The 20,311-nt window shown below is 46.2% G+C and overlaps 3 protein-coding genes and 1 pseudogene across 8 annotated transcripts; 1 reads left to right on the top strand and 3 right to left on the bottom strand.

Annotated features, from left to right (window-relative positions):
• Nucleotides 1-2,437: 2,437 nt before the first annotated feature.
• On the bottom strand, nt 2,438-2,576 carry LOC125533328 (annotated as a pseudogene).
• A 1,005-nt stretch (nt 2,577-3,581) lies between these two features.
• LOC125527466 (heat stress transcription factor A-2c-like) lies at nt 3,582-6,863 on the bottom strand. Of its 2 annotated transcripts, XM_048691976.1 has the most exons (5): nt 6,619-6,859; nt 6,173-6,520; nt 4,410-5,267; nt 4,051-4,150; nt 3,582-3,930 (listed from the first exon to the last, which is right to left on the bottom strand). In XM_048691976.1, exons 2-3 carry the CDS (start codon nt 6,500-6,502, stop codon nt 4,491-4,493), a joined length of 1,107 nt encoding a protein of 368 aa, XP_048547933.1. In that variant the 5' UTR covers nt 6,503-6,520; nt 6,619-6,859; the 3' UTR covers nt 3,582-3,930; nt 4,051-4,150; nt 4,410-4,490. The 2 variants fall into 2 exon arrangements, with proteins under 2 accessions (XP_048547933.1, XP_048547938.1); XM_048691981.1 differs by having other exon boundaries at nt 4,051-5,267; nt 6,619-6,863.
• A 4,874-nt stretch (nt 6,864-11,737) lies between these two features.
• On the top strand, nt 11,738-14,098 carry LOC125527495 (uncharacterized protein C227.17c-like). Of its 3 annotated transcripts, XM_048692016.1 has the most exons (3): nt 11,738-12,010; nt 13,192-13,251; nt 13,362-14,098. In XM_048692016.1, exon 3 carries the CDS (start codon nt 13,377-13,379, stop codon nt 13,767-13,769), a length of 393 nt encoding a protein of 130 aa, XP_048547973.1. In that variant the 5' UTR covers nt 11,738-12,010; nt 13,192-13,251; nt 13,362-13,376; the 3' UTR covers nt 13,770-14,098. The 3 variants fall into 3 exon arrangements, with proteins under 3 accessions (XP_048547973.1, XP_048547980.1, XP_048547968.1); XM_048692023.1 differs by lacking the exon at nt 13,192-13,251 and having other exon boundaries at nt 11,738-12,006; nt 13,365-14,098; XM_048692011.1 differs by lacking the exon at nt 13,192-13,251 and having other exon boundaries at nt 11,741-12,010; nt 13,365-14,098.
• Nucleotides 14,099-17,665: 3,567 nt separating this feature from the next.
• On the bottom strand, nt 17,666-20,054 carry LOC125527481 (acireductone dioxygenase 4-like). 3 transcript variants are annotated; one of them, XM_048692004.1, is made up of 6 exons: nt 19,819-20,054; nt 19,655-19,727; nt 19,267-19,398; nt 18,827-18,921; nt 18,484-18,723; nt 17,666-17,975 (listed from the first exon to the last, which is right to left on the bottom strand). In XM_048692004.1, the coding sequence occupies exons 1-6, from the start codon at nt 19,828-19,830 to the stop codon at nt 17,844-17,846; spliced, it is 684 nt and encodes a 227-aa protein (XP_048547961.1). In that variant the 5' UTR covers nt 19,831-20,054; the 3' UTR covers nt 17,666-17,843. The 3 variants fall into 3 exon arrangements, with proteins under 3 accessions (XP_048547961.1, XP_048547955.1, XP_048547948.1); XM_048691991.1 differs by having other exon boundaries at nt 17,824-18,019; XM_048691998.1 differs by lacking the exon at nt 19,267-19,398 and having other exon boundaries at nt 19,819-20,053.
• Between the last annotated feature and the right edge of the window lie 257 nt (nt 20,055-20,311).

The following is a 20,311-nucleotide window of genomic DNA, read 5'->3' on the forward strand; positions in this document are numbered from 1 at the left end:
AAGTTTTGTTTTTCATAGTGCTTCATATTCAACATCCATAGCCTTTTTCCATTCTTTACTAGCAAGTGCATCATGCAAATGAGTTGGTTCACCCATACTAGTAAGAAAAGCATCGTTTAATTTTATCATACCTTATAGTGCCATCCAGTGTATTCTTTCTTCTTAACAATACCAGACCGAGACCTCGTGTGTCGAAGTGGAATACCTGGCCGCATCAGAATCACCAGCAGAATTTGCAACCACAGAAGATCCGGTCGGATCCGTTGCGCCAGACCGATCTGGATCAGCTGCGACCCGCTCCAGATCCGAGGCGACAGGGATCTCCCTCGCGATCAACGCTCCATGTGGAGCCGCGCCGCGTGTCACCCTCGCTGGCTGTCTCCTCGGATGCGGGGCGAGACGTTGGTGCTGCCTGTGGGCCCCGCGCCTGTCTCCTGGGTCGTGCTGTTGTCGGCTGGCGCATGCGACACGGAGGGAATCGACTGGGATCGCGCGCCAAGCCTGACGCGGGGATTTTCCTCGGATCCTGTTCTGCTGCCGCTCAAATCTTCCTGGGATCCCGTGACAGTTTTGGCTGCATCTCTTTGCATAAAATCACGTCCCTGAAGCTGCACTTTTACATCAAAAACCATATTTTCTTTAGGATTAGTCACATGATCAGCACTATTTAACTCACCCCCGTGATCTGGACTAGATACATATTCCGGAAGAAGTGCAATTTCTGCACGAAGAAGAGCTCCGGCATTTGGATGAAGTTTTTCAAAAGGGAATATTGTTTCATCAAATATAACATCACGAGAAATATAGATTCGTCCAGTAGAGATTTCAAGACACTTGTATCATTTGTGAAGGTTACTATAACCGAGAAACACACATTGAGTCGAACGAAACTCAAGTTTGTGATGATTATATGGACGAAGATTAGGGTAGCAAGCACACCCGAAAATTCTCAAGGAGTTATAGTCTGGTTTTTGATGAAACAATTTTTCCAAAGGAGTGATATGACCAATTACTTCGTGGGAAGACGATTTATAAGATAAGTGGCAGCAATAAAGGCTTCGTCCCAATATTTTAAGGGCATGGATGCATGAGCTAGAAGGGATAGACCTACTTCGACAATGTGGCGATGTTTTGCTCGGCGGAGCCATTCTGCTGATGAGCATGAGGGCAAGAGACATGATGACTAATACCAATGTCACGAAAGAAAGAGTTGAGTTTCTCATACTCTCCTCCCCAGTCACTTTGGACTGCAATAATCTTTCTGTTGAATTGACGCTCAACAAGTTTCTGGAAAATTCTTGGAAGATGGAAAGAACTTCAGATTTAAACTTAAGCAAATATATCCAAGTGAACTTGCTAAAGTCATCAATAAAGCTAACATATATATTTTTTTCTTCCAAAAGAATCTCTTGCATGACCCCATACATCACTAAAAATAAGTTCCAATGGAGCACGAGACACACTATTTGACTTAGGATAAGGGAGTTGATGACTCTTTGCACACTGACAAGCATCACAAACAGACTCAATTTTTTGACTAGATGACAATGGAAGATTGCCTTTATTCACTACTTGCTTGACTATGATCGAAGAAGGATGTCCTAATCTTTGATGCCATCTCGTCAAGGAGGGCTTGATGACGGAGTAAACTTGATGACGACGCTTTCGACTAAGTGCTCCGGATGTGATGGGATACAAGCCTCCAATGCATCTACCGTGATGAATGAGCTCCCTACGTTGCCCGATCCTTGATGAAAAAATATGTTGGATGAGTTTCAAAGAAAACATTATTATCGGCAGATAAACGAGACATGGATGCTAGGTTTTTGTCGGCTTGTGGAACATGAAGGACATCTTTTAGAATAAGATCACGTTTAAGAGTAGGGGGATTAATAGATGCTTGACCAATGTGACAAATATCCATACCTTCACCGCTTGCGTGTGAATTTGAATCGTTGCCGAGGTATCTTCCCTCATGGAGAGTTTTTCAAGCTCGTTGGTGACATGATCAGTGGCCCCTGAATCGGCGTACCAGACCGTGCCATCTCCTCCTTGCTCTCTGATTGTAGCGGAGCGACATGACGGGCGTCAGGAACGTAGTCTTCATGCATACGATGCCAACAGTCCATGACCTCATGGCCCGGTTTCTTGCACAATTGACACCGAACACGGTTGCTTGAGGAAGGTCCAGAGGAGGTGTGATTGTTGTTGAAGCCACCCCCTCCAGAACGGGCAGGAGCGTTGGTGCTGGTGTAGCCGCCCCGCCGGATCGAGCATCTGGTCCGCTGCCGCGGCCGCGCCCGCCACCCCCCCGCCACCACCGTGCTGTTGCTGCGGTTCCTTCCCTGATCGCGCCCACGGCCAGTACCACGGCCACGCGAAGCGGCGTTAGCCGAAGACTGGCGCACGTTCATCCCATGGAGAAGATTGAGGCGTGCGTCAAAACTGAGAAGCTGCGTGCAATAGCTCCTGGACGGTCACAGGGTTCAACCCGCGCAGCAAGCGCCGACACGACCGGGTTGTAGTCGAGGTCGAGGCCGGCCAGAACTTGGGAGACGATCTCGCCTCTAGACATGGGCAGCTCCGGTGCAGGGGATCATCCGTGAGTATCTTGATCTTGGCTAAGTACTCTAGTACATGGACATGTTACCCTTCCTGAGGTTTGTGAGTTCCATCTGAGTATTGATCGCCTGTGCTTCGGTTTGGGCAGCAAACATAGCTTCGATCGCCGCCCACACCTCCGCCGGTGTCTGAAGGGTAACCACCTGTGCAAGAATCTCGCGAGACAGAGAACCCATCAGAAAACTCTGAACCTGTTGCTGCTGTGCATACCAGAGAACTCGGGCGAAATTGGCGATCTGCTCCTCCTTCCCATCCTTGGTGATGGTGAGGGTTTCCGATGGCGCCTGGCTCGCCGGATCAAGGTGGTGGCCCATCTGTGCGCCTTTGATTTGAGGCAGCACGATGGCCTTCCACATGAGGTAGTTGTTCCTCATAAGCTTCTCCTGGGGGGTGATCCAAGGGACGTGTAAAGGATGCGGTGGAGAGGAGGAAGGGGCAAAGGTGGAGGTGGACGCAAGGGACGTGGCGAGAGCACTCATGGTGCTGGAGGTGGTGGAAGCAGTAGTCATGGCGATAGGTTGAAGAACGGCTTGTCTAGATGCGATCTCCTTTTGATCTTAGGAAGAAGTCGCTCTGATTACCATGTAAGATTATTGGGAAGCGTTAAACCCTTTGCTCGGGCCGCACTTGTATTTATATGGGCATTGCCGTGGGCGTACAAGAAGAAAACGATCGACAGATTGATCGGTAGAGTTTGGAACAGGAAGAAGAGATAAGAGGAGATACAGGTTTAAACTGGAGAAGTTCTCTCTCTATACAACTCTATCTCTATACAAATATTACAACACTGCATACCGGCCGGGAACTGTTGTGTGCCCCGCAGTTTCGATAAACTTAAACTAGCCTTGTGCAGGGTGCGAGGAAACTAAACATGATTGATGAAGAACTGCCTATCAGTGCACATTGCCTAAAGGGTGATTGTCCTTAGCTTCGAGTTCAATAATAAGACCACTAATCAATAGTACCTTGCAAAGGTTATCAACATTTATTATCTCAATATAACAGAGGTTGCAGCATACACTACCAATCATCACACAGGACACAGGCCCTAAAAGTAAGGTAAATTGGCAAATGGACGGCAGAAGGAGAAATGACTGAACCCACACCCAGATGCCAACGGCTGACTACAGATCAGACTTTCACAACAAAGCTTCACCCAACGAGTATATACAGTAACACACTTCCACAGCTACTGCTGCTGAACACCAGCTCAGAACAACCGAATGTCGACTACCTGGACCATCTTCTTCAGAATTACGAGTTTAGGTAACCATTCAATACACGTCATGGGTCTCCATCAAGCGACGCCTGCATTGAAGAAATCAAACATTGTTATATTCTATAACAACTCCTTTTTTTGCGGGAATTCTAGAACAATTCGTAAATGACATGACTTATGCAAGTGGAGAGAGGCAGGCGAGTACTTACAGCAATTAGTCTTCAGCTTCTACTCCCTACCCAGAGGTGTTCCAATCTCCGGTATGGAACACCTCAGATAGCCAGTCATGTTGCCACCAATCAACTAAATCTGGTTAATGAACAAACAAGAAAGCTTCAGTAAGTAGCAAAAGAGGGAAAGCCATAAAGCAGACCAATCAAGAATGAAAACAGGCATGTAGGTTTCAACCATGTTCTCAAAGATCCAACCACTACACTAACTCTCACTCCTGCAGACTTATGGCAACACAAATCATACATGTGTCACTGCGTTAATTACCATGTTACCATATTTTCACTACACTTATTAGTAAGATTATGATATTTGTGTTATTGAACACGAAATATACCAGATTGTTCAAGATGATCTGCAATAGTAGTACTGAAGAAGCAATGTTTGTTGGTTGAAGTGAACCACTGTGAACAAAACTCTACTGCGGGCTAGTAGAACTCAGATACCCCAACTGCTGAGCCAGTTCATCGATATCTTCAGGTCTCCTTCCCTCCAACTCTGACAGCCCAGACCCGTCTTCGTCTCCAAAATCATCAGAAAATAGCTCTGCCCAGAAATCGTTGTTGATGTCCAGCTGCCCATTAGCTTCATCCTTCTTCTCCTCGTCTGTTTTGCCCTGCCCAAGCTCCTGAATGTTCTGCGCTAAATTCTCCATCCCGTTCATTCCAGGTTCACTGAGGACACCAGAATCAAACAGGAACTGTGAATCAAGTTGCTCGCTCTGACTTGTTGTTGCCCCCGAACCATAAAATGGAGCATTGTCTATAGGCCGCCTTCTTTTCTTCGAGATGGCATCTTCAAGCTCCTTCCTCTTATCTTGCTTCTGGACTAATTGCTGGAAGAAGTGTGGGTTACGCATTGCTCTTGCCAAGAACCCCATCATCTGGGCCTGTCTCTGTTCAGCAGCTCGTAGCCTGCCTTCCATGGCTTGCACATTATCCTTAGTAGCTTGCTGCTCCTGCCTTAGCTTCACTACCTCTGTGATCAAGAGGTTCTTGTCGCGCTTGAGCCTGTCAATCTCTTCCTCAAATCCAAACTCACCAACCTCCAGGCAAGATGTGAGGGCCTGCTGCTGTGATGAGGGCGCATTGGATGGCGGCTTCCTTCTCTTGATCGTCTTGAGAAGATGCCTCTGACCCCTAAGGAAACCTTCATTTGCAAACTCCCATCTGTCAGGATCAACCTTTCTGAATCCCTGCAGATTGCAAGAGGTAAGTAACGACCACGGTTAGGCCATGGACAGAACTCACAACAGAGACAGTCACAAGGCAACATGGCTATGCTGTAACTTCTAGATTATAGCTTGATCATCAGTACACTATATCATCAGTAGAGTCTTCTAGAACAAAACAATCTTGTTCCTGTACTTCATCCAGTATCTTGTTCCATCTAGCTACAATAAGAAGTTCAAGGAATGATGTCAGGATGATACAATTTTTTTCTGGAGAGTTCATCTCCATGCCTCACCGTCAGATGAAGCTCATTGCAGGACTTGCTTCAAGAATAAGCACATTCAGAAGATTTCCACACACACACACACACACACACACAATCAGTACAGTACAATGTTAAAAGTTTTAGAACTAGGATGTACTTCCATTAAAGCTGAAAAGCCCTTGTACACTAGTGGCTGGCTTAATTTACACTTATTAATTAAATAATCTCAAGTAGAATACAACACACACAGAAGCTGGATGTTATCAAAATCCTAGTTTATTTTATTTAGACTTTCCTAAATCCTAGTCTATCTACAGTAGTTTGGAATTATCAGTTATGACTAGTTCAGTTATCAGAGCATTACCCTGGACAGCAACAGATCCAGTTCTCATATCGCAATCTGAAGAGCACAGTGGTTATCTGAAATGCTGCTGATTTACCTAGACCAGCTACACACGAATATGCTGCCGTCTTCTTAACACAAAGATGCATATGCTTAATTGCAGTCATGACAGGACAGAAAAGCAGCAAGATCGAGTAATTAACTAGCAGAAAAATTCTTCTACTTCCCCATCCCCTTATTACCAGAACAAATTAGCACCATGACTAAGAAATTAGCAAGATGCATCAGCACCAAGACACGGGAGGGAGACTCTGACTCACATAGGTGTTGAGCTGGCGGACGAAGCTGGAGAAGTTGGAGTGCTTGAAGAGGCGCGGGAGCAGGGCCTCGGCGAAGACGTGCGGGTCCCAGACGACGAAGGTGTTGCCGGCGCGGCCCCAGGACACGACCTGGTCCGTGGCCGGGTCCTCCACCAGGTCGTACGTCTTGGTGAGGAACGGCGGCGGCCCGGCCTCGTGCAGCCCCTCCATCGGCCGCGGCAGCGCCCCGTCCTGCCGCTGCTGCGGCGGCGCCGCCGCCGGGTGCGTGCGCTCCTCGTGCAGCAGCACCTCCTCCTCCTTCACAATGCCCTCCGGCGGCATCGCGTCCATGGCCGACCCCCGCCCCACCTACCGAAGCAAGAAGAGCACGAATCGGATCAGGCCCGAGAAGAAAGAAAGCTCCGCCGGCGGCGCCGAGGAAGAAGAAGCTCGGATCGGGCACCAACCAGCCCTGCTCCCGCTGAAAGCTCGGATTTTTGGGACGGAATCGAAGGCGGCGGGCGAGATCTTTGTGCGGTAATAAGGTAAATGGTGGGTAAAGAAATGAGGGAGACGGTGGGTGAATTCCGTCGGGCGGTCGCGGGGGGTGGAGTGGAGTGGCGGCCGCAGTGCTAAATACCCGTCCGTACAGTGCGCGGGCGTCGGGAGGCGTCGGGAAGGCTGTGGAAGGTTCTAGAGCACGCGTCGGGAGCGTGGCCTCGGAAGGTTCTGGACGGATGGATGGGATGGGTGTTTTTTTTGCCCAAGTGGCCGGGCGGGCGGCCCGCCCACCCAACCGCCGTTCGACAGCGCACCGGGGCGTGGCCCAACTGCTGCCTTGTTTTTTGCCTTGGAAAGATTCCTCGGGGCGCGGGCTAGATCTTTCTGTTTTTTGTTAATGCACACTTGTGCGGTGGTCGTGTCGTCTGCCAGTCAGCGACGCACATGCTTGCACAGTTGTCGCACTTGTATCTTTGATGAGTCAAACCCGTATACTTTTTCTTAGAAAACTTCCAGTTTATTCATCTTTAATCATGGTAGTACAACGAACATTAAAAATAATAAAAATTAATACATCCAAATCTGTAGATCACGTAGCGACGACTACAAGTACTGAAGCGAGGCGAAGACGCGCCGCCATCATTGCCCTTTCCTCGCCGGAGCCGGGCAAGACTTGTTGTATTAGACAGTCGGCAAGTCATCGTGGTAAGGTCCCATAAGACCAGCGCAGCAGAACAGTAACCACCGCCGATGAAGAGTAGCGTAGATCGGAAGGATCTAACCTAAAAACACATGAACGTAGACGAACTACGACCAAATCTGAGCAAATCCATCAAGAACAAATCCGTTGGAGACACACCTCCTCACGCCCATCGATGATGATAGACACACCATGGATGGGTGCTGGGAGGGGAGAACCTTATTTCATCTTCAGGGAGGCGCCGCCATCTCGTCTTCCTGAGCAGGACACAAGCCCTAGCAAAATGTGAAGGAACAACTGAAAACAGAGCCCTCCTGCCGGCAAGGGCCGAGATCCACCACGCATACATACATTATCTTGTACAACCTCCGTCCGGGTCTATTGACCCTTAGTTTATTATAATCATCTATATGTTTTTGCAAAAAAAAATCATCTATATGATTAATATAAAATATAATGTATATGGTAAATATATTGTTGGATTTGTATTTGAAAAACCTTTTCAACAATGTAATTTTTGTGACATATACTTCACATATTGTTTGTTAAATTTATAGATCAAAAATTAAGACAAAATAAGAGTGGGCCTAATAAACACGGGTGGAGGAAGGAAGTATAGTACTCCCTCCACATATTAGCTTTGATCAAACTCAAACCTTATAAAGTTTGACTAAGTTTATTAAAAAATAAACTTTTATAATTAAAAATATATGTGATATGAAAATACAATGAATGATGATTCTAATGGTATTGTGGATGTCAATTTTTTTGTATAAACTTGGTTAAAGTTTAGAAAGATGGCCCGAGACAAAGCTAATATGTGAATTAAACAATAATGGAGAGAGTATTAGAAGCTTTTGGACTGGGTTTTTCCTGTGTGTTTCCTATGTTGGTTTTCAACAGTATTTTGGTTTTTTGTGTTCCTTTACTTCTTTTCTTCTACTAGTTTTTTATGTTATGTTATTTATTTATTTAATTTTTAAGTAAATACTACTTTTTTCAATACATGACCTATATTTTTGGTATACATTTGAAATATTTTTTATACACGTTGAATATTTTTCAAATACATGATGAACATGTTTTTAAATACATGTTTCAAATATGTCTTGAACATACACATTGAACATTTTTTTTGAATGATCCAAAACATTCCTTATACAATGTATTACCATTTCATGTGAAGCTACATGAGTTCCATACGAGATGTGAAGCATTTGAACATTGAAAAGATTATTAAAGGTAGTAGATCTCCCGTGGTTGGTTTCTGAAATTCGAAATGTGCAGCATCCCCTCGAAATTCCTTGGATGCCGCCCCCACTGGACTAGTTATCCCTCTTCTTAAACAGTTCTTTCTCTTCGAATGATGGTTTGGCAGGGCTTGAAATGATTCTCATGAACAATGCAAGAGAGGTTCACTTTGCTTCATGTCATCTTCTGTTTCTTTTACAACAACGCACTAGAAGCGGAGATTCATGCTTCTTATTGTTTTTGATTTGGGGGGGGGGGGGGGGGGGGGCTGACCCTCCAATGGTCTAATCTCCTTGTTCTCGGTCGGACAAATTCAGTGGAAGCTTTATCCTCTTTGACTGATGCTACCCTATCTAAATCACCATATGTTTACCTCATCCGCAAAATCAAGTTACTCGTGATGGAGCAAGAGTTTGTTTCGGTTAATATGGTTTCACATTGTCTCGCCAATTATGTTTGTATGGCTATGGCTCACAGTACCGCTTGTTGGTTGCAGCACAATCCTCCTTTTATTCATGTTCTTGCCTTAGCAGACTGTAATCCATGTTGCTATGAAATAAAACTCCCTATTTACCCCGCAAAAATCATTTTTAGAAAATGTAACAAGTATAAACTTGCTCAAAGTTCAGAATGTTTGACCCGAGAAAAAGCTAATATGCGAATTAAATAAAAACGGATGGAGCATTAGAAGCTTCCGCACTGGGTTTTTTTCTGTGTGTTTCCTGTGTTGGGTTTCAATAGTTTTTCGGGTTTTCTCGTTCCTTTACTTGTTTTCTTCAGGGTTTTTGGGTTTTATTTTTTATTTTATTTTTACCTTTTTAAGTAAATGACTACTATACACGTTCTACATTTTTGTATACATCTGAAATATTTTTGATACATGTTGAACATTTTTCAAATATATGATGAACATGTTTTAAATATATTTTTCAAATATGTGTTCAACATTTCTTTAAATACACATTGAACATTTTTTGAATGATACAAAACATTCCTTTTAGATTGTATTAACATTTAATATGCAGCTACATAAGTTCCATACGAGATGTGAAGCAAATCTCCCGTGATTGGTTCTGAAGTTCCAATGTCAATGTGCAGCGTCCCCGTGAAACTCATTGGATGTCGCCCAACCGGACTAGTTAGCGCTCTTTGTGGACGGCTTTTCTCTTTGGATGATGGTTTGGCGGGGCTTGAAATGATTCTCATGAACAATGTAGGAGAGGTTATCTTTGCTTCGTGCCAGCTTCTATTCTTTTGCAAGAACGCACTAGAAGCGGAGATTATAAATCGCTGATGAAGGAGGACACATGTCAACTACGAATCAAACTTGAGCAAGAACTGGCCACCGGATGGACATAGCATGCATATTCATCATTTTTGTACAGGTTCTTGGTCTTCCATAAAAGGATCTTCCCACACAGGATTTAAAACTGAAGTCACCTTTCCATCAAAAAAAACAGAAGTAAAAGTTGCACTTGTATGACTCCTTTCCTCATTCTTGATCTCCCCAGGTGCTCTGTTTTGCAGCTGGTTGTTGCCGAGTATATAGCAAAAAATTACCACATTACAAGCTAGGGTTACAAAAAACTATCACCTTTTTTATTTTTTTCAAAATGCTATCACTATTTGGTTCGTTGTTCCAAAAAATCCAAATGAGACCGTGTGATTTAGAATTAATCCGGTTTATGACAGATCAAGTCTGCTCCTAAAAAACCGTGTGTTGACTGTTTATTTGACCGTTAACTACATGTGGGTCCCACATGTAGGCACACGCTCTCTCTCTCTCTTACTTATCTTTCTTCTCTCCCTCTTCTTCCCCGATCTCTCTCCCGAGCCATCGTCGTGCACCACCACGGCTGCCGCAGCCAGCACCACGCCTGACAGAGCCACGGCCGCGTCGCTAGGGTTGGCCACCACCACGCCATGGGGAGCGCCGCCACTAGGGTCCGCCAGCCACGCCCGGCGCAGCTACGGTTGCCGCCACCAGGGTCGCCCACCACACCACGCCATTAACACGAAGAAGATGGAAGGAGGGCGACAGATGGGCAGCTCGGAGTGGCTCGCCGGTGGTCGGAGTCGAGCTCGTACTCAGCCATGGCATCACCCACGGAAGGACAGCCGGGGCAATGGGGATTTGCAGCAGAGAGGAGGAGGAGCTCCGCGGTCGTCGACGCTCGGGCCGGACGCCACACCGCCAACCGTCGCACCTGTCGACCACACCCAGCTTGGCAACGAGCTCGAGCACGGGCGGGGAGTAGCTAGGGAGCATGGGCGGTTCCAGCCCGCCGCCACCGCCGCTGCTGCTTCCCACTGGACACGACTGTCACAACCATGCAGAGCAACGCCGGACGACCAGCAAAGGTCCCTTCATCGGCCACGACTGTCAAACCTAATGATCGACCTGATGAGTGGACCCGAGCTATCATAATAAGGTTTAAAGTTAACCAACGTAGTCATCAATGCGACATGGTAGTTTTTTGGACCAACGAACCAAATTTGTGGTAGCATTTAAATTTTTTAAGAAAAGTGATAGTTTTTTGTAGCCCGTATTGTGATAGTTTTTTGCCATTTACTCCATTGGTGCCTCCTTCGTGTCGATCTTTTCCAGACTTCCACCATCGAGCCTCCGCTCGAGGACGGGAGGGAGTTGTTGCGGCGCTGATCTGTGTTGTCGGAAAGATGGAGGAGGACAAGAAGAAAGACCACGAAGGGAGCTGAAAGGAGAGTAACACAGTTCCGACATCACAGTACACAAAAAGGGAGGCAAAAGGGCAGAAACGATCGAACCAGGAGCTCCATCGCGATGGTCCACCGCCTGCCGGCCGCGCTGTGGGGCGACACTTCGGGGGGGGGGGATCAAAGAGTTTTTTTTTTGAGAAATAAATCAAAAGACACCGAGAACGTAGTTTTTTCGTTTTTTTTTTCAGAATCGAGAGAACGTAGTAGTTTGATAGGTCAGTTCTTTTTTTTTTCCTTTTTTTTGAGAATACTTTGAGAGGTCAGTTCGTTACAAAATCGTCCTCTCGTGGCCACACGGCCCACAGCCTCTCGGCCCGGTTAACGAAAAGGCATCCAGGTAGGTTTGCGGAGCGGCGGCCCGTTTAACTGTATCAGGTTATCACAGAGTTGTGTTGTGTCGATGGAAAGAAGCAACTGCGGGAACTGAAGAGGATCTGGGCCATCCAGAAGTGCGCCTCCCTCCCCCCCAAGATCATTCCTTCCCGAGCGTTCCTGGCCGCCGCCGGCCCGCCGCCGCGGCGCACCCAGCCTGCCGAAGCCTCCGCCGCCCCGCCGACCAGCAGCGCCTCCCTCCGTCGAGCAGCCGCTCCCACCAGCAGCGTGGAGCAGCCGCTCCCGCCCACCAACGCCGCCGCACGGAACTACGCCGGCGACCAGTCTATAGGCAGGTAGCCACCACTCCCTCTCCTTCCTCGCCCTTGCCTCCCCCCCCTCCCCCCCCCTCCCCCCTTCCTCTTTCATCCTCTGTTTGTTCAATTTTATTTTCTTTCCTGATTCTTGTATTAGATGACGAGTACTTGCCGTAGATTTGATATTGTGAGACTATAACGTTGATTGTTTCTCGATGAGTACTTGCTGCATGATTTTTCGAGTGCATGTTCAAGTTTACATGTGAAAGAAAGGATTTCGCTTGATAGGTGTTTGCGATAATGCTTGTCCCATGTGATCAGGGCCCTCCAAGCCTGGGAATGGCTGGTGCACATCCCTGTCTTTGGCTGAAGAAACTCATGGGCCACCATGACCAGAATTCTTGCCGCCTTGCGACACAATTTTCTAAACTTTTTGCCTCTGCAAACCAGACCAGTAATTAATATAATGCAATATTGGACACACAATACCAGTAGGATCTGAGGGCATGATGATTCCGTTAAAGCACGCGTTGTTCCTGGTCTTCCAAATTGACCAAACTACAGCAGCTACTCCACAAGCTACAAACCCTCTACTACTAACAGGGAGCTGACTAATCCAGACAGGGATACCATAAAAAACACCAGGCATCTCTTGCAAATTAAACATACATTTGATCACATGCCAAACATATCTAGCAACAGGGCACAAGAAGAACAAGTGATCTATCCCTTCTCTAGTATTACAAAACACACAATTTGCACTTCCTTTCCATCCCCGGTGCAATAAGATATCTTTGGTCAGTATACTTTTTTCAGTAACTAGCTACAAGAAGACTTTAATCTTAAGGACAGTATAACTAAGATTGCCCTCATGTTTACATCATGGCCGATCTTGCCCAAAATATGTTTAGTATCTTGCTCTGATCCGTACTACTAGTCATTAATGACAGTACAAGAAAGATGGCCAATGAAGAATTGCTGAGGGATAAGCTTGATAGTTACTGGCAGGCCTTATAAAAAATTGACCTACTAATTAGTGAACCTTTTAAGAATATATGTACTTTATAATAAGACATTTTCGTTTACGCGATGTTAACTATTATCCAGAAAATTTGATTTTGTAACACTATACTTGGATAGTTTGCAGTATCATTATTTGTATGTATGCTCTCACTTGTGCCTAGTCACATCTCCAAAATCTGATATCTCTATCAAAATAGGGCTTGTCCAGTAGACCAGTACCCCCAAGCCGCTGTGGCAGCAGCAGCGGGGGGGGGAGGGAGGGGAGAAGGGTTATCCTTTTCTTCCGGATCCGTCTTCTTCTGTATTTCTGTTGTTTTGTGTGGTTCTAGTAATGCGAGCATATCTCACATGTAAATCCCTTTCTTGTTAGGCGGTTATAAGCATGGAGCCCAAAGAGAAGCCTGAAACGACCAGCGCTGCCAGCCCACCTCCACCGCGGCTGGACTGCATAAAGTGCTTCGATGCGCTATGGTTCTGCTATACCCCTCTCCACCAGCTGCAGACCTACTACCGCCACGGGGATTTTGACACCTGCTTCGGCAAGTGGGGTGATCTCGTTGACTGTCTCTCGCTCAAGACGAAGCGGAGGGCGGAAGTAGAGGAGATCCTCATCGCGCGGGAGAAGGCCAAGCCGCACATCTGGACCTTCCGGACTGCCGAAGAGGCGCAGGCGAACTGGTGGCAGATGTACAAGCACAAGGTGGTGATGTCGTCGCCACCCAAGACTGCAGGTTCTGCTGTGCCTCCTCCTGGATCATCTGGTGTTCTTTCCTGAGAATTGAAGGTCAGGGGAGCCTACAGAAGCGTCGGTTGTGCTTTTGTGCGCTGTGCTTAGACTGCTGGTCTTTGTTCAAACTTGAATGTACCCTGGCAGGGTAAATAATTGGAACCTTGGATGGAAAGATACCTTAATCCTGTTCTGTAGATCATGGCAGGCAACTGAACCAAAATGTTCTGGCGGTTCTTTTGCTATTTTTTGCACCAGCTATGATGTTAGCCTTTTTGCTTACTTCCTTGCCAGGCATAAATGTTTTGGCTTGTGCTGTAGTGTGTTCTCATTAATTTCTGAATGAAGACTAATTAATTTTTGTTCAAATGCGGTCAGGAATGGGTATAGCCTCGGGTTGCCAGATTTGGTTTGCTTTTCTGTTTGTTGGTGTTTGTTTTTCAAGATTTATTATTTGCGAGTGTTTTACGTGCAGATTCTGGATTAGAAATGACGGAGACAAGATGCCATGCTGCCAGTGCCACCGCTGCCCTGGATGGTAACCAAATCCATCTGCAGCAATGCTGCTTTTGTTATCTGAATATCACACTTGGTTCTTCAAGCAATTGTTCTGCAGCCTTGCACACCCCATTTGTCCTTTGCACTGTCAAGAAAATTCTACTCTCTGTCTGTAGTATACTCTCTTGTTGGAAGTTAGAAGAGTTAGATTATCTCAAAGAAAATTGTTCTAGGACACTTGGTAATTTTTAAATTGTTCTATTGCGGAATCAAGGAATTGACATTTCTTAGAGCGAGTTGGTTGGGTTCATATCAGAGTCAATCATAATGAGTAAATCAACAGAAGCAACCATTCTATTTATTTAAGAAAATGGAAATGTGTCTGCACTTCCCACAACCAAAATAGGACCATATCTCACATAATAGATACACATAGAAAATGGAATACTTTGCGAGATGTTGTGTAGTTTGTTCAATATGCATGCAATTGTGGGGAAAAAAACATAGTTGGTGCCCTATTTTACATCATCTGCTATGATTCTGATGCCCTATTTTATATCATCTGGTACTGCAGAAAAAAATATGGTGCGTAAAACCTACTTTTTGGTATAAAAAAGTTTTAATATCAGGGTAGTCTTGCTGAGCATTAGTGTGTGGTGCAATTATATTGTCTAATATCCCCTTAGAAAAAACATTGCCTAATATGAACACGCGTTGCACTACTAGTAGACAGATAAGTTTTTTTTTACCTAGTAGACTTTTTTTGAGTGGTTTTTAACCTAGTAGGCAGATAAGTTTTTTTTTAAGATAAAGTAGACAGATATAAGTTGGACACACAGGTTGACTAGAATGCCGTGTTCTGCAAGCTGGGCCTGAACCGTGAAACGGCCGGAGATGCAAATTTTGGGCATCATAGCCAATAGCTTTGCTTGACGATCAGATCTACGATGGAGGGAGTTGCGGCGACGAATCTCGGCGGACGCCGTCCTCCATGGCAGGACCTCCCGTCGGAGCTGCTGGCCTCGTGCTCCAGCGCGTGCTGTCCCACGCCGACCGCGTCCGCCTCGGCGCCGTCTGCCGCCAGTGGCGCTCCGGCGCGCGCCTGCAGCCGCCGCTGCTCCCGTGGCTCGCCCTCCGCGACGGCTCCTTCCTCAGCCTCTCCGACGGCGAGGTCCACCGCCGCGGCCTCGCCCTGGACGAAAATCTCGCGCACCGCGTCTCCACCGGCAGCACGCTCTTCCTCGTGCACAACGCCAAAGGGTTCTCGTGCTCGCTGATGAACCCTCTTGCGCGGGGGATGACGACGGCCCCCCAGCGCGTCAACCTCGACCGCCTCCGCACTCGGGTCGGCCATGTCCGCAAGGTGGTGGTGATGTCCGACCACAGCACCGCCGTCTAGACAGGGAGCCGGATCAGCGGCGGGCAGGTGATCACCATCTCCATCCGCAGGCCGCAGCCAACGACCGGGGAATGGCAGTGGCAGTGGAACCCCCATGGAGCCACAGGCGCAGGCTACTACCCCCACCCCTATCATATCCTCGACATGGCACTCTTCCAGCACAAGCTATACGTCCTCACCGCAGCAGTCGTCGGTGCGTACCACTACTACAAGTCTACAACCCTCTCCGGCTGCGTCTTTATGCCATGGACATCGTCGATGGCAACCATGTCAACGTGCAACGCGTGTTCATGAGGCCGCAGGACGACGTCGACCGATGGCACCGCGGCGGCCCTCGCCACTTCCTGGTCGCCTCCGGCGACCGGCTGTTGATGGTGAAGCAGACAAGCCCGTTGCTCATGCGGCTTGGTTCGAGGTCCTGGAGGCGGCAGACATCAGCGGCGGCGGCCTAGGGCGGTGGAGAGACGTCGAGACGCTCATGGGGCGCGCTCTCTTCGTCAGCGAAGGCTGCTCCGAGTCGCTCCCTGCCGGAGACGGCAAGCACGGGGGAGCTCGACAAGACTGCATCTACTTTCTCAAGGAGCATAACAATTATGGTGGAAGGACGAGCGCCCTCTACTCTGGGGTTTACGACATGAGACGAGGGACGGTGTCCCCCTTGCCGGTGGACACGGTGGTGCCACATGACGGATCATTGACCGCGACTTGGTTTTTCCCTCCTGATTCTTGAGTTAAGATGTATGTATGGGTAGTTGGGTACAAAGTTCATGCTCATGCATAACCATACTTAACTTTTGCACTGTCAAGAAAATTTTGCTCTGTGTTGATCTGAAGTACTTTCTCTATTCACTTTTATAAGACTTTGAACACATTTCGGACAATGTGCAAAACAACCTATTTTGAATTGTTTGAAACGACTTACAAAAGTGAACGGAGGGAGTATTACTCATTTATTCGAAGTTAGAAGAATTAGATAATCTCTTTGAACAAAGTTTTTTATATGAAAGTTAGAAGAATCAGATTAACTGGCCGATATTTGTTCAAATTAGAGATAATCTCACATATAGCCTCGGGAACCAGAAAGCATAGGAGCAGATGTTGGCGATATGTCGCTTCATCAGCCAAGTGAGGAAAAGGAGTGGATGAGGAAGATTTGACCAACCTTCTACTTAGTCCTAGGATCATAGATTGATGTGTGGATTGAAGAATTACTGCCCGGTTAATGCAACTACTAATTATAATCTGAATACAAAGATTTATAATCAAAACTGGGTTTAAGCAGTTGAGAATTTGATACAGCAGCAAAAGCAGAGCATCTGAAGGAGGCTGGAGTATGTAATACTGAGTGCTGATTTTGTTCTTCACATGAACGTAAAATGCATGATTGGTTTTGAGAAATAGTTTTATGGATGTTTTTGATATCTGCATCTCTCCTGAGCTGCTTGTAGTAGAAACAAATTAGTTGGTGCGGTTTCCTTATACCCTTCCCACCTCCCCATTTTTCGGTATAGCTAAATGTGGGTGAAAACCGTTTCCATCGTGTTCTGCCTATCGACCATTATCCACCTGAGATGAGGGACAAGTTGCCTTAATCCACAGCCTGAGGCCACACGAATTTTCAGAGAATCGCCGGGATTAGAACAACCTTATGGATAATGAGGGAGCATCCCAAAGTGAAACATGATGATGTCGAACACACACACACACACACACACACACACACACATGCACTCCTGCACACAGGAAGGGAGGGGGTGCACGATATTGTGAAATATACTCCCTCTGTCCCAAAATAAGTGTCGCTGAGTTAATGTAGGGAATAGTTTTTCTCGTGCTTATCAAATAATATTATGCTTTAATCAATGTGTATATAAACAATTTTCTTCTTCATAACTGTCAAATGCCCTGTCCAAATAAAACACATTCAACAAGTTATATCGCCATATGTGCAATTGAGGGCGATGGAAAGCTTGGAAGGGGGCAGAGATAATGTGCAGAAGAAGAAAATGCCACGAGAATTATAAACATATATGTTTGACACGATAAGTGTTGAACCACTGAATATTTATGCTCCTGTTGCAACGCATGGGGAATTACCTAGTCAATAATAACAAGTACGTAGCATGTATGTTGGTTTCAAGATTACAACATGGTTTCATCCAAGTGTATGTATATGTCCATGGGTGGTTATAATACATACATAGCCGAGGAATCACAAACAAACTTCAGTGTGCTGCCAGAGCAAGACCAGCATTGTCGTCTGTGAGCCTCTTCACATACTCTTGCCGCACCGGATGGTCCTCCTGAGGCCGGTTGTGCGCGGTCCAGACTGGCTCTCCCAGGAAGAGCCTCATGAGCTGTGCACGACGAGGCATCAGAATGATAAGGATCCAGTTGATATCTGATGCAAGATAGAGCTTCTAAATATATACATTATGTCTCATTAATTACTTATAGATGTTGTTTAACAACACAGTTCTTTAATTACCGGCTGAAAATGAACCCTGTTTCTGCATCCTACGAGAGCAAACCTTTCTGACCTTAACTTGAATGCACTATCCAGATTGGCAAATTTGTGTTGCCAGTTCAATATTTTGTTCTTTTTTCCTTTTTGGTCCTCACCAAGCAGCATTACATTAAGAATTAATTGTCAACCATCTTGTTGATCAAAAGATCTGTTTTGCTACTTGTGATTCTTTTTCGGTGGTTCTACAGATGTCCTCTAGTCTAGTGCCTAAATCATGTTTTCATTGAGCTTGGTTGACAAAACAGATTCATATTTCTATGCAAAATGTGATGCAAAAAGTAATCACTGCAACAGCTCTTTATAGCAGTAATAAACACAAAAAGATTCCCAATCAGTACCTTCACATGGTTGGCGGCGTCGAGGGTGAACCGATGATAAATTCCAGCCGGCAGCACAATCATATCCCCTTCTTTTATCCAGATCCGAACCCATTTGTCATCCTTGTCGCGCACATCAAAGTACCCACCGCCTTCCAAGCAGTAGCGGATCTCTTCCTCGGCATGCATGTGCTCTGTGAAGAAGTTCTTCAGCTTCTCCTCAAAGTTCGCTAACTTTCCAGGACATATATCGAGATAATCCTTCAGCAAGTGATGCATGTGCAATACTGTCAGATTACATACACAAGGTGTGCACGGTTAAAGAGAAGCAAAGAGGGACTGAGAGTTGGTGGGGGTCGCAAACCATGTAGTTGTATCCTCTGTCTTTGCGGATCTTCGCTAGCTCTTCCTCACTTTCAGACTTCTTTGGGTCCAAATGCCAGTATAACACACCAATCTCTGAAAGAAAACAGGGCAAGTGTTGGAAGCTGCTTAGCAAAGTATGTCAGATAGAGGAACCGAGCCCAGCTTCTAGATGCCTTGTTTACGGAAAAGTGGATTCAGATACCGGGCCGCTTTTCAAAATAATTCAAAATGATATTTTCAAAGCTAAATGAGAACTGAACATTCGCTTGTTCTACTCGCCTTATTAGTCAGGTATCCACTCCCAGCAGTTACTTCTTCTTTTTTTCGAAAAGGGGGAATTCCCCGGCCAGCAGTTACTTCTTTGGGTGAGGAACATAAATTGTATAGTTCGAATCGACAGAGGATAATCAAGAACGTTGACAAGTTCATTTTTCTAACCGATCTCTCGAAGTGGCAATTGCCTCAACTGCAGGATGCCAGTCACACATATAACAAGTTTGCAGGTAGCAGCACATGGTTTGCTCAGGAAACACGGGGTAATCAACTTTCCAATTTTAAAGTGACAAGTTCCTGTCATTTCAGATGCAAATCAGCATAGGGAAAGGGATGAAAACTACTCGACGAATACTGAATAGTCACCCTCTGTTTAAGCAGTTACATGAGGGCGTCGTTATCTAAAAGAGCTGGCTAAGGCCACGACATCCAACCAATAAAAGCTTATATATAGCCAAAAGAGACATTTTTAACCCAAACAAATGGGGGGCACATGAACAATCCAAGAAACTGAGCCAGCAACGAGAGAAGTTGCAAGGATCATCATTCGCACCTTGGAGCTTGGAGAGAGGCAGGAGCTCCTTGTGGTTGTCGAGGTCCTCGCCGTCCTCCCCAACCATCCACACCTGATCCAAGAACCAAGAGCAGGCGCAAATCAGATACAGAGAAGATAGAATTCATATCGATTCCAAGAGAAATCATCCTGCCTGCCCGTACCTGAAGAGCCATGTTGAACGGAACGAATGGAGGAAACCAACCCAGCAGCTCGTTTGATTGGCTTGTGCTCTGAGTGCTTCCAGTTCCAGGGGGTTCTTTCTTTTCTACGGAAAAATGGTGAAGCAGGATGATTATTAGCGGTAGGTTCGAGATTCCCCTCTCTGGTTTTTGTCTGCGTGCACTGTGTGGCCGTGTGATTGATTGTGGTAGCGAGAAGAGAGAGCCACAGAGGATCCTGATCTGATCTGGAGAGCTGATGATGTCAGGCGTGAGGCTATCGACTTTGATTTTTCCTTGAAGGAGATCTCAGCCGGCTGTTCACGAGATTGGCAATCCAATGAGCAAGAGCACTTTAGCAGAGTCCTCGTATCAAAAAAGAAAAAGAAAAATAAATTAGATGTCGTTTCTTCCTCCAAATAAATCGGTCTAGCACATTCCCTATTCCGTTCTCCGTCGTAATATTGTTTTTTGGATACAAGGACTCTGCTACAGT

Source organism: Triticum urartu, chromosome 1 (genome assembly GCF_003073215.2).
Source record: "Triticum urartu cultivar G1812 chromosome 1, Tu2.1, whole genome shotgun sequence".
NCBI lineage: Eukaryota > Viridiplantae > Streptophyta > Magnoliopsida > Poales > Poaceae > Triticum > Triticum urartu.

Excerpts from the sequence above, each read along its gene's own strand:
- LOC125527495 (XM_048692016.1), top strand. The coding sequence starts at position 13,377 with ATGGAGCCCAAAGAGAAGCCTGAAACGACCAGCGCTGCCAGCCCACCT.
- LOC125527481 (XM_048692004.1), bottom strand. Across the intron at positions 18,922-19,266 it reads ATTGCCACTTCGAGAGATCG|AGATTGGTGTGTTATACTGG; the intron begins GTTAGAAAAATG and ends GTTTTCTTTCAG. Across the intron at positions 18,724-18,826 it reads ACAGAGGATACAACTACATG|GATTATCTCGATATATGTCC; the intron begins GTTTGCGACCCC and ends CACTTGCTGAAG.
- LOC125527466 (XM_048691981.1), bottom strand. The coding sequence starts at position 6,502 with ATGGACGCGATGCCGCCGGAGGGCATTGTGAAGGAGGAGGAGGTGCTG. Across the intron at positions 5,268-6,172 it reads TCCGCCAGCTCAACACCTAT|GGATTCAGAAAGGTTGATCC; the intron begins GTGAGTCAGAGT and ends TGCAATCTGCAG.